This window comes from Pseudoliparis swirei, chromosome 17 (assembly GCF_029220125.1).
Source record: "Pseudoliparis swirei isolate HS2019 ecotype Mariana Trench chromosome 17, NWPU_hadal_v1, whole genome shotgun sequence".
NCBI lineage: Eukaryota > Metazoa > Chordata > Actinopteri > Perciformes > Liparidae > Pseudoliparis > Pseudoliparis swirei.
Window position 1 is genome coordinate 12,981,988 of NC_079404.1, and position 19,421 is coordinate 13,001,408.

Here is a 19,421-nt window from a genome sequence, read left to right on the forward strand (position 1 = left end):
AGAGCCCAATATGCCATGAAAGAACACTGAATAATACTGCAACTATAAATTACGAGTATAGCGCTCCATGCATGACCACATAAGGTGTGTTGGCACACATTGGAAATAAAATAAAAATGTTGCTCTCTGTTTTACACGAATTAGTTTGGTAAAAGAGGGACTGACACTAAAGAGTGTGCTTTAACCCTTGTGTTGCCTTAGGGTCATTTTGACCCGAATCAATATTACACCCTCCCCCTGCCTTTGGGTCATTTTGACCCGATTCAATGTTTCACCCTCCTGTTACCTTTATATTTACTAACATATTTTACCCTTTGGGTTCAATTTGACGCCAGCAATTAAAACCTCCAGAAAATTATTAGAATTAATATTGTTTTCCAAGTTTAAGTGTGAGGTACTTTATGTTTGTTTGTTGACTACCGAAAGAACACCGACATTAAACATTGAATGGGGTCAAATTAATCCTAAGGCGGGGGGAGGGTGTAATATTGATTTGGGTCAAAATGACCCTAAGGCAACACAAGGGTTAAACACTGAGAGTCAAACATTTACAGAAGAATTTGTGCAGATAATCCTACCAAAAAAGGATAGTATTCCTGTTTTTTGAAGACCATACAAAAATAAATAACTAAGCCATCGTCAAGTGTATGTTATGTGGAACTAACGGCAACTTACTGTCTCTGCAGAGATCTGAGCGAGAACTTCATCCAGTCCATTCCCAGAAAAGCCTTCAGAGGAGCTACGGACATCAAAAACCTGTGAGTATTTCCCTGAAACTAATGGTTATGTTCATTATTGATAGATTATTTGTTTATAGAAAAAAATATATATATTTGGCTAAGTTAACGGTAATGTGTTATCTGCAAATTGGTGTATGTGTAGGTGTGTGTGTATTTGTGTGTGTGTGTGTGTGAATACTCAGTGGATTGACTAACCACCTCACCACACACACACACACACACACACACACACACACACACACACACACACACACACACACACACACACACACACACACACACACACACACACACACACACACACACACACACACACACACACACAAGCAGCTCCCCAAAGATGGCTTCTAGCAGCAGTGATTTACATCTTCACCAGATGACATGCACATTGAAACACGGACACACAGCTTTATGAGGCGTATCGATGCAGATAATCATTGAAGTTTCCCTTCTCTTCTCGGGGGTTACATAAGCTGAGGTGACTAAACCAGTATCGATTTAGCGTAGCGCATCAATGTACTACTTACTGTATCATCACAACTAGCCCACAGGGGGACAGTACTATTGTGTATGCGTAATGAAACAACGCCTCTCTCTCTCCTGTGTGCTCTGCAGTCAGCTGGATAAAAACCACATCAGCTGCATCGAGGATGGATCCTTCAGAGCTCTGAGAGGCTTGGAAGTGCTGTAAGTATCTGACGTGATGCCATTCATCCAGCCTCACCTTGAATCATTCCATTAAAGCACTAAGTTAAATGAACATTGTTTTCCCCTGCTGATTATCATAACTAATATATACACATGGCACAGACCTTTAATTAGTAGGGCCTTAGTTATTATGCCAAAATACTCCCATTGGGCCTTGTGAGGGGGCCTGCATCATGGAGACCAAGCTCCATTAACTCATTGTTCCACTCAGTTGACAGCAGCGTTCCCCTCCATCACATTAACACCCCCTCCCTACCCCCAACCCACTCCTCCACCTCCATCTACACCCTATCCAGCCCTGGGCGGGCCATCTGACAAGGGAGTTCCAACCGTCTTGATCAAAAATCCCATTCAAGTGAGCATTCCACCCCGGGCACAGTGGTGACCATGTTATGCAGTTTTTAAACATTCAATTAATCATCCCGTGTCCAAAAAAATCATAATCACAGGCCTCTGTTAGAGCTCTCTACCTGAAACAATGTAGACTAACTGCAGTCTTTGGGACAAAGGCACTTTGACAGGCTATTTATTTTTATAGTTAAAGACTGCGTTGTGCGTGGGTGTTTGTGGGGATTTTAGGGGGTGGGGAGACACCAAAACAAAACAGTAAAGGCTGCTGTCATGGCGTGGATCGATTGCAGATGTAGTGATAGGTTTGTCATAATGGCGTAAGGGAGGATGGGGGGGGGGGTTGTTTTGGGTGGGGTCTGAATTTATAGGTTTTATGGGGGAGGAGGACAGGTTGTGTTCAAAGGGGGAGCAGCTTGAAATATGGTGACAGGTTATTAGGCTGATTGAAATGACCTGATTCTCCCACTGCAGCTGATGCCCAGGGTTCGACGGTGTGTGCGTGCGTGCGTGTGCAATGTATGTTTCTCTCAACTCCTGGTTGGGGTGGTTGTGATCATGCTTGTATGCGCATGCATTTGTGTATATCTGCACGCACGACTGTATGTGTGCGTGGGAGGTGTGAGGGCTTCCCATCTGCGTGGAATGAGGTGTTATATTCCCGGTGGGATGCCACAAAGAGAGAGGGGTGGGTGGGGGTGGGCGGGGGGTGTGGGGGGGGTGGATTGAAAAATATGTGACGGACGCAATAACACTCTTTGAAGTATACATATAAAATGTCTCCCCTCCACTGAGGATGTGACTTTGTTCGCTCTTTTGTTTTCACAGAACGCTGAACAACAACAACATCAGCAGCATCCCCGTCTCCAGCTTCAACCACATGCCCAAGCTACGGACCTTGTGAGTCACACCTATCCCACCACAATGCTCTCTACCTGGATATAAAATAATACTACAGCTCACTTGCATGTAGGCACAGAGAAAGTGCTGAAATCCCAGATGATCTCAAAGGGAGTAGATAGGTTCTGTTATTCCAGGCCGTGTTGGGGGGCAGCCATAACCACAGAAGGGTCTGTAGCAATGCCAGGGGCCATTATCCCCTCCGTCTAAACACACACACAACTGGCCCGGAAATAGCCCCAGAAGCCGATTGTGTATCGTTCTGTGTATATAATTACTAAAACTGAAATTATGTACAAATTAAAACAATTATCCCTGCTAAGTCGTGAACCCTGCTTGTTGGGCTTCCTCACTTGCAGTGGGGTTATATTAAATAGCTTTTATGTTTGTGTGTCCTATGTGTTAGTAAGCATACAAGTAAGCATGCATGCTCCGGAGGTACACCGCACAACAGCAAGAGTATTTCTGGACAGGAACAGCATTGCAGGAATGCCGTGTTCGGAGCATTGGGTTTAGAAAACACCTCTTTAGTGTTTCTCTTGTCAGCCATTTACAATCATCCATGTGGCGTTTTTCGCCACAGGGATGGAATGTGAAAAGCGATAGATACTTTTAACGCTATTTGTCTCCTCAGCTGGTGGTATTTTCGATAGCTAAAGGGCAGAGAAGATCTTTTAATGCATGCAATTGTTTCTCTCTTTTCACAGCCGTCTCCACTCCAACAATCTGAACTGTGACTGTAACCTAGCCTGGTTGGCCCAGTGGCTCAGACAGAGGCCTACAATTGGTCTATTCACCCAGTGTACTGGCCCTTCTGAGCTCAAAGGACTCAATGTGGCAGAGGTACAGAAACACGAATTCAGCTGCTCAGGTAAGACTTGTGTAGTTACTTCCACTAAACGTCAGAATTGATACCACAAGCATATTGCATACTGTCTACTGTCTATTGCGTTATTTACCTGTTCAGTGGATATAGGGTAAGTTAGTTTTGGATCCTAAAAAGGGATGCAAGGGTTTTTGGTACCCCCTGTACCAAACACCCTGTCCAACCGAGCGTGTATTTATTCCTCCACTCCTGCTGTGTTTCTGTGTCAGTGTATATTCTCCTGGCAGCCACCTGACAGCCCTTCTGCCCTCGAGCAACCTCACAGCTCTCCTTTGGCCCTTTCATGTCTCCAGCTTTCAGGAGATGGCAGGAAAATGTCACGACACATATATAAAACACACAGCTGGAGCAAAGGCTGCCCCCTCTGACACTAGTAGCCCTCTCCTCAGTTGTCTTTATTCATGGCCTCGCCCCTCCTCACACAGGGTTATTGATCTCTCTCTTGCTGTGTGTGTGTGTGTGTGTGTGCGTGTGTGTGTGTGTGAGTGAGTGTGTGTGTGAGAGAGCGAGAGATTGAGAGAGGAATGTGTGATGGGGTTATCATATCAGTACAATAGAAAAACAGCATGAGAACCTCCACTCCCCACAAGGCCATCTCACCGTCAACACCAGCTGTGAGGATGTTTTGTGTCTACGTTTGTGTGTATTTGTGAGTTTGTGATTTTTACGCGGCCATACAGCGTAACAGCACAGATCATTAACTATTCATCGTCCAGGGAAAGAAACTTAAAGCGTGGGAGTGTAAAGATTCCAGATAGGAAGGGGGAGTATTGGGTGCCAGGGAAAACTGTGTGGCTGGGAGGAATACGAGACACAGAGTTGAGGTTTTGCATGATAGGGAGTTGCAGGTACTGTTGTGGGCTGATATTAACCTCCATCATGTGAGAATGTTATTGGGGTGTTGTTTTTTTTACTTCTACGACTATCTGTGGTAGATTGATTGGTTCTCTGTATGGCTCATTAGCAAAATGGGCATTCATATGTTATGGACAAGACAAACAGGATGAAAACAAAATCTATTTCTGCTTCTCTGCATAAACACACAAACACACCCAGTTTATTCTTCAATGGATGACTGACCAGAAGTTAAACTCCCAGTGAAGGACTCATTAGGAACTGTCTCCCTGGCACACACAGCTGTATACTTGTGTATGTGGTTTGTGCTGTGACCAGGCCAGGCCACCTGCGGGGGATTCTGGGCGGGGTGGGGCTGTGTTGAAAGAGAGGAAGAGGGAAAAGAGAGGCATGTTTTTGTTGTGAGAGGCAGGGGAAAGAAAATGGGGTCCAGTGTGTTGGTAGTTATTGCAAAACATGAGGAAGTTCTTCATGGCTCTCGGCATATTAGTTCACTGACTTTTACTCCCATATTTAGCCGGAAAGCATCACAGTTGATAATGAGCAAAGTAACTGCTTCACTATGAGGAATAGCATCATACTGTAGCAAGCAGTATTTAATCATCAATTTCCTAAATCGCATTAAAGTTGAAAAATCCAATCTTAATCTGGGGCTCACACGTTACAGTTGCAGTTTTAAGCAATGAATTCTTACTGTATTAATACGTAATGATTAAAAAATAGCAGAAAAAAAATACAAAATCTATGTGAACATTTTATTTTAAAATAACATTTGTAGAACAAACACTTTTACTTTCATTTTTCAGCTTGGCTCTGGTGCATGACCAGCCCCTCACTTGTGTTTTCGCTTCATTTTTCTCTTCTCTTACTGTAACCAGATGCCGTTTCAGAGCTTTTTTTCACCAACAAATGATCCTGTTTAGGCAACAAATCTGAAGTTTTTACTGCAAGAACACTTAACATCTTGGAGAAAATATGCATTTCTCTAAGAAAACCAGTAAAACACGATGGGCTAAATAAATATCACTGCAATCCATTTTCATCCATAATTACTCATAATCCTCTGTTTTTAGTTTAGATTACAGGGACTTAAATTTGCCTGAATGGCCTCCGCTGTGATTTTATCGAGCAAAACAATTAGATTCAAACCTCTTAATCGTTAAAGTAGCTACAATTCAGAAGCTGCCATGACATAAAATGAACTATTGCGCTGAATTACTGCTCCCAGGGACTAATACATGGTATAAAAATATTGTGTTTGAACTGAGCATGAGTAATGAATTGCTTGAGGGGTGGAAGAAAATACAACTCCTGTTGTGGGACACCGGGAAGAAAATAGTGTATAAAGAGGAAAAAAGATGAGAGAACCGGTGAACCCAACTGTTGTGCTAAAAGGGAAATTGTGGAAAAATGACAAATGGAAAGAAGCCACTGATAACATTTTGAAATGGTGAGAGAAATGAGGTGGAGGGAGGTTAAATGTAAAAGTCTTGCGAGCAAATGGTTGGCAGGTAATGAGTTGTGGTGACCGTCATTGGCAGAGTTATGGGAGTGAAGAGGCTGGAAATGAGGACGTTAAGCTCAGTGAGGGAGAAAAGGGAGCTGGAGGAGGGGGAGTGATAGAAAGGTGGAAGCAAATAAAACCAAGGAAATGGGACGAGAATAAAATGGAAGAGACGGCGGATGGGGAAGAGGTAATGGGGAAACAGCACAAGGATGAACAGGGGACGAGTGTACATCAAACAGACTCACCTCAAGTATACCTGTCAGGGAGCTGTCATTGTTAAGACCGCTCCAGCTGTGCACTGCACTCTCCCTGATCCCAGACCTGTCAAATATGCCATGTTAGATCAGAAGAGAGTTATTCTCTGCCCTACACCTGATCCCAGATCTGTCAAAGCTCTGCCATCCCGGATCACAGGGCCTCAGATCACTTGGTTTGAGAGACTGTGGGAGAGTTGATTCACACTCTTGATGCTATTTGTTGTGTTTACCTGATCTTCCCAGATCTGTCAAACTGTCTCGTTATTGATTATGATTTGGCCAGATAAATTAGATCTGACCTTATACATTGGTTGTTACATAGAGTCCAAGAACTAGAGCCAGTCATTTAATGGAGAGTTTTTAACACTGAACTTACTCTGTCCCTGACTTTCACCATCACTCACTCTGTTTTCCTCTCCCTGAATATCTATCCCCACTTCACTCCATCTTGCCAACATTCTCCACACAAGCTGAGCGATAGATAGGAAGGTAATCAAATATTCATGGTTTGAAACTCAAATTAGTAATGCTGTGTTAAATGAGGCCATTTAAAAGTCTGTTTTATTCATTTTATCTGGGTTAGGCTTACAAACACACACGTGTACACACACACACACACACACACACACAGTACACACGCTGAACTGGTAGTGCAAGCTCCCGCTCTTCACCATACCGTTGACAGTGCCGCTGCTATTTGAACAGGTATCTAGAGACAACGCGATGGGTTGTGTGCTGTGTATGCAAATTGAAAAAGTTGAAGTGTTTGAGAACAAATGGAAGTGATGGGGGGGGGGGGGGGGGGTAACGCTGCTTGTGCAGATTGGCATCAATTCCACTCGGAGGAAGCAGACTCGGGAGGAAAATTTGCAGGGAGATCAATGGATGCTATCGGGAGGCCTTCAATCGCCGCTCCAACTCTATTATTCATGTCTTTCTTCTCCTCTCAATATATGGCACTCCTTTGATAGCTAACCTAGTTTATTGCCCATTGATTCTCAAGGATGTACGTCTTTACAATAAAGTCAATGTTTCATATCTTTTTCTCAATGTCAAAACATCCCTGGGAATGTATGTTCATTTGCAATTCAGTTCCTGGAGCACAAAGGATTGATGAACAGCAACAGAAGAGCGTGAGCTCCCCACGGGTGCAGGAGCTGCTCCATGTCAGCGCACAGAAGCTGCTGCAAACAATCTCCCCCTGTAATCCTGCTGAGAGTCGTCTCTCCTTGAAACCTGCCAAATCCGCCTGCGCTCACCCACCTGTAGGAGCTGCATATTCCTCTCTACTCATATTTTCCTCCTTTGTTGACCTCTCATGTATTTTCTGTTCGCTCTGTCCAGGTCACCAGGAATCCTCCAGCTTTCAGCCATGCAACATTGGCGTGGGCTCGTGCCCTGCCATGTGCACCTGCAGCAACAACATCGTGGACTGCAGAGGGAAAGGTCTCACTGCCATCCCAGCCAACCTACCCGACACCATGGCTGAGATGTAAGCACAATATCTGTTTTCTGCAGTGTCACCCCAGTTTAAAACAACATCAATGAAATCCAACGAAAAAGACGACTTCTAAGCTAGTTTAGGTTGAGAAACATGTATTTTTAAAATCATATAATTACATTTAAATGCAAAAATTATAATTTTTTTTCCAGTCAACATTTACATAATTCTATCATCCATGACCAGCTCAATGCACATCTGATTTTGGGAGTATTTGGTACAGAAGATGACCCTCACAACTAGATGTTTGGATCTGTCATACTTAGGATGCTTAGAGTGCAACCTGTAGAAGGAAAGAGACGCAGGGACATCAACAGCTTCATTGTTGTTTTGTTTCAGTGTGCACATTACAAATGTGCACAACTTTCCATATATGTATCTGTATGTGGACGTTCATGATGTGGTTTAATAAGGCTGAGAGGATTTAAACATGTGTATTTTATATACATACTAGGGCTGTGAAACGATTACAATTTTTAATCGGGTTAATCACAGGTTTTTGTGGATTAATCATGATTAATCACATATTACCGATATTCTCGGTATATTTTGTGAGAACATAGAGATTTATGACAAAAGACGGATATATACATTTATACATTCTTCTATACAATGGTTTCAAGTTTCAAGTTTCAAGTTTCAAGTTTTTATTGTCACATCCCCTTTTATACAAGTATAATCGGTTTGTGAAATTCTTATGTGCAAAACACCCGACAGCAGTAGCAGACTAAAAAAAGAATAAGAATGAGAATAAACTATACAATATTCAAAAAAAAAAAAAAAAAAAAAGAAGAAAGTATTAACAATATATATATATAAAACAATGTAATAGAATATACATCATGACAATATATATATATAAAACAATGTAATAAAATATACACTTTTTTGAGACAATATATATATATATATGTATACATACAATATATATATACAATATATATATAAAACAATGTAATAAAATATACACCATGGCCATAGATATTCACAGAATATGTTCTGGTGTATAGTGTTAATGGGGGTCTCAGTCCTTGTTCAGCAGCCTGATGGCCTGACTGAAGAAGCTGTCCCTCAGTCTGTTTGTGCGGCACTTGATACTGCGGTATCGCCTGCCTGACGGTAGAAGGGTGAACAGTTTGTGGCCGGGTGGTTATTGTCTTTCATCATTCGTTTGGTCCTGTTCACGCACTGCCTGGTGTATATTTTCAGTATGGATGGAAGTTCACCTTCAACGATGTACTGTGCCGACCGCACCACCTCTGTAGTGCCCTACGCTCCAGGGCGGTGCAGTTCCCGTACCAGACGGTGATGCAACCTGTCAGAACACTCTCGATGGTACTGGTGTAGAATGTTCTGAGGACGCTGGGGGCCATGTTGAATTTCCTCAGTCGCCTAAGGAAATACAGGCGTTGTTGGGCCCTTTTCACCACGTGAGTGGTGTGCGTGGTCCATGTGAGGTCCTCGGAGATGTGCACGCCGAGGAACTTGAAGCTGCTGACCCTCTCTACTGCAACTCCGTCTATGGAGATGGGGGTGTGCTCTCCTCTCCGCTTCCTGTAGTCCACGATCAGCTCCTTGGTCTTCTTGACGTTGAGGACGAGGCTGTTCTCCTGGCACCACTGTACCAGTGATCCAACCTCCTCCCTGTAGGCTGTCTCGTCGTCGGTGATCAGCCCCAACACTGTTGTGTCGTCAGCAAACTTGATGATGACGTTGGAGCTGTGCATGGCCGTGCAGTCGTGGGTGTACAGGAGAGGGCTCAACACGCATCCCTGAGGGGCTCCCGTGTTGAGGGTCAGCGGCTCTGAGGTGGTACTGCCCATCCTCTCCCCCTGGCCCCGGCCCGACAGGAAGTCCAGTATCCAGCTGCACATGGTAGAGTGCAGGCCTAGACCTCTGAGCTTGGTGTCGAGCTTGGCGGGAACAATAGTGTTGGACGCTGAGCTGTAGTCCACAACCAGCATTCGCACACAACAGTTCCTCCTCCAGGTGGGAAAGGGCGGTGTGAAGTGCCATGGCAATTGCGTCGTCGGTGGATCTGTTTTGACGATATGCAAATTGCCATGGGTCCAGCGTGGCAGGCAACATGGAACAAATGAAGTCCTTGACCAACCTCTCAAGCATTTACTGACAATCGAGGTGAGGGCTACGGGTCTCCAGTCATTCAGGCAGGTTACCTTGGGGTGTTTGGGGACAGGCACAATGGTGGACATCTTGAAGCTCTCAGGAACAACAGCCTGGGACAGGGAGAGGTTGAAGATGTCTGCGAAGACTCCTGCCAACTGGTCTGCACATGCTCTGAGGGCGCGCCCCGGGATGTGGTCGGGACCTGCCGCCTTCCGGATGTTCCACCCGCTTGAAGGCTCTGCGCACGTCAGCCTCTGAGATGATCAGCAGGCTGGTCTCCTCGGGCGGCGCTGCCTTCGGCGGGCTGCCGTTCACGTCGAACCGAGCAAAGAATGTATTTAGCTCGCCTGGGAGGGAGGTAGAGGAGTTCTCTTCACCGCTGGTTCTCCCTCTGAAGTCCGTGATTGTCTGTAGCCCCTTCCACACACCTCTCACGTCATGGGTCTTGAGCTTTTCCTCCACCTTGTTCCTGAACTCCCGCTTGGCAGAGCCGATGGTCTTACGGAGGTCGTAGCGGGCTCTTTTGTATTCCGCCATATTCCCGGAGTCAAAGGCGGTGTTACGCGGGCGGAGTGCAGCGCGCACATCGCCATTTATCCACGGTTTCTGGTTGGGATAAAACCGAACCGACTTGGTAGGAACAACGTCATCTATGCATTTCTTGATGAACCCGGTGACTGAGGACGCGTACTCACTGACGTTGTTGTCCGACGCGACCCTGAACACATCCCAGTCAGCACGCTCAAAACAGTCCTGTAGCATAGACTCGATTGGTCCGACCAGCGTTGCACTTCCTTCACAGCGATTGGTTGCTGCTTCAGCCTCTGCCTGTAGGCGGGAGTAGTTGGATGGAGCGGTGGTCCGATTTGCCGAGCGGTGGGCGGAGGAGGGCTTTGTATCCATCCCGGAAGGGAGTGTAGCAGTGGTCGAGAATCCGCTCCCCGCGCGTGTTGCTTGTTATGTGTTGGTAGAACTTGGAGAACTTTCTTCAGGTTCGCTTTGTTGAAGTCCCCGCCACAATGAAAGCAGCCTCGGGTGTGCCGACTCCTGCTCGCTGATCGCCCGTAGAGTTCCTTCAGCGCTATGTCCGTGTTAGCTTGAGGCGGAATGTACACAGCAGTTACGGTGACTGCTGTAAACTCCGCGTAGCCAGAATGGTCGACACATGAGCATTAGGTACTCCAGGTCCGGGGAACAGAACGACTTGAGAGTATGTACATGACTTTGGTTGCACCAAGATCTGTTTATCATGAGACATACCCCTCCACGATCTTTACCAGAGAGAGTCTTTGTTCTGTCCGCACGGTGGACGGAAAATCCTGCCGGCTCGATGGCTGAGTCGGTAACCTCCTCCGACATCCATGTCTCCGTAAGGCAGATGATGCAGTTGTCCTTAGTTTCCCGGTGGAATTGAATACGAGCCTGTAGTTCGCATAGCTTATTGTCCAAAGACTGTACATTTGCCAGTAAAATGGTGGGTAGTGGGGGTCGATTGGCTCGACGTCTCAGCCTGACCAGCACGCCAGCTCGCTTCCCCCTCCGTCGGCGACGCTTGCGTGAGATCGCGCCTAAAATGGACGGAGATAGTTCCGCTACTGTTCCTGGCGGGACGTCCGAGTAAGAGTTGAAAAACTCTGGTAGGCGGCGAGCAACTGCCGATCCAATCTCCAGAAGTGTGCATCTGTCGTACGTTAACTGGCTGCTAACGTTTTGTGCAAAAATAGTCGCAATAAGAAGAATAAATAACAAAAAACTACTACAAAATCCGGGAGCTCGCAACACAGCAGCCATCACGTACGGTGCTGCAACTCAGCAGTTATTTAGCAGTTTTCTTCCATATGGAACATTAATACATCTTCATCCTAAACAGAATGTTTAACCCTCCTGTTACCTTTCGGGTCAATTTGACCCCATTCAATGTTTAATGTCGGTGTTCTTTGGGGTCAATTTGAGGTCAATTTGGGGTCAAACATATAAGAAATATCAACTTTTTTATTTATTTAAAGGGATATTTAGGTAGTCAACAAACAAACATAAAGTACCTCACACTTAAACTTGGGAAGCAATATTAATTCTAATAATTTTCTGGAGGTTTTAATTGCTGGGGTCAAATTGACCCCGAGGGTAAAATATGTTAGTAAATGTAAAGGTAACAGGAGGGTTAAACAGAACATTTTTCTCTTGTTTGTCAACCATTAACTCCACCATGATACAATCTAAAGGCCTCTAGTCTTCCTCTAGCAGCTGCTGAGGCAAACTGACTGTGTGGGTTTTCTTCATGAACTGGGCCGTGATGAAAGGGACGGCGGGGACACCGCTGCAAAGCTGAAACCTCACCGGCCCGGACACGGGGACAGATTGACAAGTGACTTTTTTGCTCGGTCCCGATGCGCGCGCACGGAGCTCTGTGGCGCGCGAGACGGAGATCGATAAGTGTTAACGCAACGCGAAGAGACAGAAATGACATGCTGCTGTGGAGATACGATCAACAACAGACGTTTAGTTTAATAAAAGAACAAAGACGTGCTCTAGAGAACATGTCAGGGGGCGATCGACTGGCAGGTCGCGATCGACGTGTTGAGACCCCTGATCTACAGGAAGTAGAAGTCGTAACAAGGTTTCCGTAGGTGAACCTGCGGAAGGATCATTACCGATGAACAGACCGTCTGCATGAGAGCGGACAGAGTTCAGATTGAAGTGGTGTATTGGAAGCTCATTTTGCAAGTGACTTTTTTTTCGTCCCGACGACCAACAACAGACGGATTGGAAGCTCATTCTGCGCATGCGTTAAAAAACCAAAACTAGTTAAACCTGTAATTGAATTAACTGAGTTAACGCGTTATTTTTCACAGCACTAATACATACATACATTTTCTTACCATGCATCATCTGGCAGCGAGACATCCATCATCTGCTGTCCACTAAGAGAGACAGGCTGACTGCTGACTTAGAACAGACTTTAGACTGAGGCTGCTCGCTCTTATCAGCTCAGATGGCTGTGAACCACATGCAATCGCTTTGCTGACATCCCTCCCTCAGTTTATCAGTCTTGCAACATCTGTCTGGGCATTAAGTGTTTACGGCCCACATGCTATCAGCCTCGCGTAATTCCTGAGAATGCCCGAATAGACTTTTTTGAGGTGCTTATACTCTTTATCAGAGATGTAGACGACTGCATGAAACGGTACAGCAACGCTGTGATTTGAGCACGGTGAGAAACGAGGAGGATGAAGGGAGAAAGCTAGCAGTTGTGTAGCATGTTCTTCCAACGAGCATGTGTGTAGTTAGGAGCAAGTTTCTAGGTCTCCTCCTCCCCATGGGGTCTGTTTATAAATACCCAGTTATATGGAAGTCACAGATCCCATGTTCGCCAACAACCCTGACCCATTTCTACCGCAGTGGTGTGCTCAATTTCCTAATTTGGATGTGCGATCCACACTTCTGTGTGTTCTTGTCTAATTGAATGAAGAAAAAAACTCCCCTGAAATATGTTGATATTTGGAATAATTTTAAAGTCTCACATGCTGCATATTGACATTTGTGATGCTAATTATTCAGCCTCACACATTTAATGTTCCACAAGTGGAATATCTCGTGGAGTGATGTGATCTCTGAGCCCAGTAACCAGCGAGCAGCACTAATGGGAGAACAGGGAGGCTGAAATATAGCTCTAGTTTTATAGACAGTAGATTCTCGCTGCACAGCACATGAGTAAAGACCTTTTCAAAGTCTCCCTGCCCTTCATATCTAATTGGTGCTTAACCGCGGCCTAATAAACTTATTACGATCTAACTCATCGTTTACAAGACTTGGGTGAAACACTACATTCCTGCAGCCCTGCCCATCAGAGCCTTACCTTACAAGTTATATTCCCAGAATGCTTTTTCTCCTCCTTTCTTGATTTTTTTCCCGGTTTTGAGGAGGCAGCTCGGCGGTGAAGGAGTAACAAGGGATGGGGGAGCTCCGCTCAGTAATTTGGTGCAGCAGGTTTGATCTGTGCTTGAAGTTCATTATAAAATCAGTTTCAATTACAGCAAGGCGGGCTGCTGGGTATCAAGGCCAGCCTAATGCCTTGTTAATGAGGCACTCTGAAACTTACACACACACAGACACACACACTCACACTCACTCACGCACACAAACACACACACACACACATGCTGCTCTCATTATTTACAAATCGGAGAACTGCAACCTCCCTGCCCTGCTCTCTCTTAATGAATGCCAGTGTTGTGTTTATGGCTTTGAGGATGTGAGCGGGTTTCTCTACTCCTCTCTTGTGAGACCAGGCCCAGTTAGCCTAAACACTACCACAACAGATTACTATGCAGTGCACCATAGTCTCTGTCTGCAAAGACTGAACTCAGCCATAAAAATCCCCCCCCTCCCTCATCTTTCATCTGCTTCTGCGGTCCTGCCATCCATTTCTGACTAGTGCACACATTGGCTGAATACCCAAAGGCGTAATGTGTTTCCCCTTAATGAAAAACATGCTCAGACCCTAATGAAGAGGATGAGGGCCATTGATTGGGCTGACACAAACACCAGCTCACTGACAGACACACGTACAAATGTTCTACCTTACGAATTGGATGGGAACCATCGATTGTCTTTCGGAAGGCGACTCTGAGAGATTGTTTCTTTTTTCTGTGCCAATCGGACAAAGCAGCTCTTTGTTGATTGGGGGATTAAGTCGCTTGCTCATATCGATCTGTGATTAGCGACAGCCCAAAGGCAAAAAAGTTGTAAGACAACATTGTGGCTCGAAAGGCTTTTGTTATACGATGACACACGTCGGAGCACGTGAAACACATGCAAACAGCACGTAGAGTCCCAGACTGGTTGATGAGAGAAGGCGCTAAAGCCACTTGGCCCAGCACTCCGCCGCAGGCTGAGGGCAGGAGAACCACAACGCTGTCACTGGACTGTAAATCCATGGACAGATTGGGACAGGCAGACAAAAAGAGACAGAGAGAGCATGCACACCGCAGTAATCTGTGGTCTAGAATCACTGCTATCCAAAGAATGTCAATTACGCTCCTATATCGCTCCATAAATGGAGACCACTCCTTTGAAGGGCAAAGATTCCTGATTGAAAAATGTGGAAACTCAAAACTGTTAAGTGGCTGTGGCAAATTTCTAACAAAACATTTACCACCCACGGATAGACATAAACATAGCAATGCAGGAGGCCTCAGGGGCATGTAATAAATCTGACATGTCTCTAATAGAATAATTAAATCATGTGGAAATAGTCGTGAGCCAAGAAATCACATTCTTCAGAGAAACTAAATCTATCAACTGCGCTCTTTTGCCAAAAAGTTTTGCAGATATAGATGTTATATTTCTAATTTGTCTATGGTGACAAAAAGCTCTTTAAATATCTTATATATTGTGAACACACCTCGTGCAGGCCCATGCCTCCCGTTCTACAGCCAGGTCCTGTGCTGGGAGGCAGCATGGTGGGACAACCAGACAGGCACACAGCTGGCTCCCTCTGGGTCCTGTTAAGCCTTGTTAAGGACGGTTTTAAAAGCTGTGAAGTGACCTGCAGATAAACAGCCCTCTGCCAGATACACCAGGGAGCTGGGTCCTAAGTATAGCAGCCGGTCAGAAACACACAGACATGCATGCCCACACTAATGGGGTTTATGTCTGGTTCCCTGTGACCATCTGAGACTGATTAGTTTGTGACCGCTCCGTTCTAAATGACCAAATGTATATTTGTTTGTATGTTCGTTTCAGTTCATTTCATTGACATTTTCGGATGGTGAGATTGTGTCAAACATTTTTCTTCAGCAGCTCTTCGGCTAACTGGAAAAAGTTAACTAAAAAAAAAGTTATATTTGACCCGTGCTGCAAAGTTTTTTAGTGGACATTTTGCAGACACCCAGAGGATAAAGACAGATTTCACAAGAACAAGTGAGATCATTATATCTCGCATATGAGAACATAAGTGCTGGAAACTGTAAATGTTATACAAGGATGAAATATGACTTTTAGACGAAGGCCGTAACACCCTGATGCAGACGGAGAAGGAGCATTTCCCCTCCAGTCCTTATCCCCAGCACTTTAGTATTCAGACTGTTTATTGGTTCTGAGGATGTTATGACTCCAACATGCCCGGACCTGTTACAGCTGGGGAATAGATCTCCGCTAATATAATCAAGCTAATCACCAAGGGTCAGAGGTAATGGGGAGGATTTCTCAACGATGTTACCATGGCGAAGTATTGTTTGGTTAACTGATGGTATCTCCGCTCCTCTTTTCTCTTCTCCTCTTTTCTCCAGACGTCTGGAGCAGAATGGGATTAAGTCTGTTCCTCCTGGAGCCTTTTCTCCCTACAAGAAACTGCGTAGGATGTAAGTATAGCAGTACACTCACCTCAGAGCTAAATAATACAGACGAGAACACGAAGTTGAGGGCTGGAAAAAGAAGCGACAATTGGCCGTCTTTCCATTCCACTGCTAAAGAGAGTGTATTTATGTTGTCGGTGCCCAGAGAACATACTTGTTCTCAGACTTAGGGTGGCACGGAAAGCAAGCACTCAGATGCTACATGAGCATAATAACAGCTCTCATGTGTCATTGCCACACACTGGTATTCCCCTGGCGAGTGTTGTGTCCAGTGTGTGCGTGTGTGTGTGTGTGTTGTGCCTTCAAACTGTAAACTGTGGCTGGGCTGATGATGAGGAGACTGAGCGTGTGCTGGAAGGAGGGCTGAGGCTTTGCTCTCTCTGGGAGTGAACAGTGACTGGCTGGTAGTCGAGTGTTTTTTTACTCGTTGAGCCAGCTGTCCGGTCACCGAGCCAGCACACACCAGTCGGCCAAACCCATAACTCCAACACCACCAGGCCTGACATAGCAGCAGGGAGATGGAGGAAGCGGAAGGTCGGGGAGTTTCTCGCCCATTCTTCAAGGATTCATCACAGTTCAATCATCGAGCTGCAGGGACGGTTTAAAGTTCAAATGCGGTGAATACAGAGCAGCAGACAGACTCGTGAAACTACTTTCTTATTGTAGCTCCAGAACTCAGGAGGGATTAGGATTTATTATATTATGTTGACAAATGAATCATATAAAAACCCAATATGAGTTACATATTTAAATGCTTGTGCTACAAATCTTTGTGATTTTAATACTAATTGATATACATACTTAGCTCATTTAACATTGTTAAAAGAAGTAACACAATTTAAAAAATGTTTACAAAAATTATAATTGCACAAACTGCAAACATTGCGGAGTCAATCAAGCATGTCAGGGTTCCACATTTAATTACGTGAAACTATTTAAATTCATCCCCCAGAAACTGAGTCAGAAACTTGTTTTTTCAGGAGAATAGTGGTTTGCAATATTATGACAAAAAAAGATGACCTCTTTTCAGCAAATATGACACAAACCTTTTGTGGTTTTAAGTGACCATGTAAAAAACATATATAGTGGTTGAGAATGTGTTACATTTGGTCTTCTAAACAAACATGACCTGCTACCGTTGCTGCTGCTGATTCTGCATTTAGCAACAACAATGCTCGGCCACATGTCTGTCTTGACCCTCAGCGCCTCTGTTGATTCAGCTGGCGACGAGCCCTCCCTGGTCCAGCCTGTCCAACACCCTCACAGCACACTGGAGCACATCATCCATACATCGTGATGAATATGCTTTCTCTGCTATAGGCTCTGCAGATGTTCACTTGTAGGTTTTATATTAAGTGGTAGCTTTTTCCGCCATATTATTTATGGAAAATAGTCACACGGCACCATTTAATAAGTTAGTGTTATATACAGGCATTTGTGTGTGTGTGTGTGTGTGTGTGTATTTGTTTATTTGTGGTGGGTATGTGTGCAATGCCTCTCCTGACCCCACGTGTCCTCCCTTCCCAGTAAATGCCATCCACACACATTCTCCTTCACCTTGTCCCAGTTTGGATGACCGACACATGAACCGCTCCTTAAGACAGAGATGCAGTAACGGCCCTCACACACACACACCGACACACACACACACAAACAGACCAGTGTCTGAGTTTACAGACACACACCATTGCAGATGTTGGCTCCTTCGTCATGTTTTCGTTTCCAGGAAACCTCAGTCCTTTGCAAGAAGACAAATGGGTACTTATTTAACTTTTACCCCCAAATGAGAAAATATCCCTCTTCTTCACCACATGATGGTTTTCCTTCAAAGGTATCCAGTCGACTGCAGTTCAGTCCACATACTCCATTAACTCTCTCTCTCCATCTGTCTTTCTCTCTTTCTGTCCCACTGTTCCTGTTGCATTTAATCTCTCTCTCACACTCACACACATACACATTCACACACCACACTCACACACATACAGACATAAACACATAGACACACAGGCTTAGTGGTTATCCTGTGGGGAGAGGCCTGTGGATCTTATTAACAACAGCTATGTTCAGAGGCAGTCTACTGTATTTCGCTTTGGATGTCGGCCCTGCACCCGATTTTTACCCACACACACTCGCCATCATACAACACAGGGCCAGTTGTTAAGCCACAATTAATACAATTAAATGTTTTGATTGGCTACAAGACTCTAGCCTGCTCCATTTGTTTCCAAATCCCTTGAAGGGACGCACCCTCAAACCTGGGAGAGAGCTGGAACTGCTCTCCATCCAGCTCACACTACATGTGCTTCCTCCTTGCTTGCCAGTGACAAGCAGGGCCCTTACACCCACCCCACCTTCCATAAGGGTGACACCCAGGTGACAGTGGGGTCAAACCAAAAAGAAAATTACTTTTCCTCAAAACCTAATTCTCCTTGACTGGCTTGCTTTTTCAACGCAGAGACCTGAGCAACAACCACATCTCAGAGATCGCTCCTGATGCCTTCCAGGGTCTGCGCTCCCTCAACTCCCTGTAAGTGGCCGCAAGCCGAGTCTGTGCATGTATGTGCATAAATATCCACCCTGTTGTCATTTCCCATGTCTTAAGCAAGTGTGTGTCATGACTTCCCAGCGTGCTGTATGGAAATAAGATCACTGACCTACCCGAGGGGGTGTTTGACGGCCTCTACGCCCTGCAACTGCTGTAAGCGGAACACACACACTGATACTCTGCAGACATTTATTGAATACCAGGCATCTCTTACTCCCACTCAGTAAGGAGTCATAACCTTCAAAAGACGTTGTACCTGCGCATAGATTTCTAGATGAATACATAATGAATGAATACATAAAGAAACTCTGACAAGCTGCTTCCCTCCTTCCTACTCCCTCCCTCTTGTTGCGTTCTCTCGTCCCAGGTTGCTGAATGCCAATAAGATTCACTGTGTTCGTGCAAACGCCTTCCAGGACCTGCAGAATCTCTCACTGCTATCGCTCTACGACAACAAGATCCAAACCCTCGCCAAGGGCACCTTTACTTCCCTACGAGCTATCCAGACCCTGTGAGTCAAGCACACACACGTGAACATGCTGCTGTGACAGATACTGAGCCGTCACCATCGAGCATACGCCAACACAGGAGATGTTTACTCGCAGGTCTGCTCATGTGTTCACAACACAGGAGCGGAATCGAGCGGTAGAGAGGAGAGTATCTGTCATCTTCACAAACACGCACAGCTTCT

General features: G+C 45.2%; 1 protein-coding gene across 2 annotated transcripts in view; it reads left to right on the forward strand.

Annotated features, from left to right (window-relative positions):
• The window catches only part of slit1a (slit homolog 1a (Drosophila)), an 87,472-nt gene that overhangs the window by 44,358 nt on the left and 23,693 nt on the right, over nt 1-19,421 (forward strand). For both annotated transcript variants that reach the window (XM_056435347.1, XM_056435348.1), the window contains exons 5-13: nt 687-758; nt 1,356-1,427; nt 2,625-2,696; nt 3,404-3,567; nt 7,546-7,693; nt 16,120-16,191; nt 18,641-18,712; nt 18,812-18,883; nt 19,098-19,241. In XM_056435347.1, the coding sequence (XP_056291322.1) occupies nt 687-758; nt 1,356-1,427; nt 2,625-2,696; nt 3,404-3,567; nt 7,546-7,693; nt 16,120-16,191; nt 18,641-18,712; nt 18,812-18,883; nt 19,098-19,241 (888 nt within the window). The remainder of the gene's footprint in view (nt 1-686; nt 759-1,355; nt 1,428-2,624; nt 2,697-3,403; nt 3,568-7,545; nt 7,694-16,119; nt 16,192-18,640; nt 18,713-18,811; nt 18,884-19,097; nt 19,242-19,421) is intronic.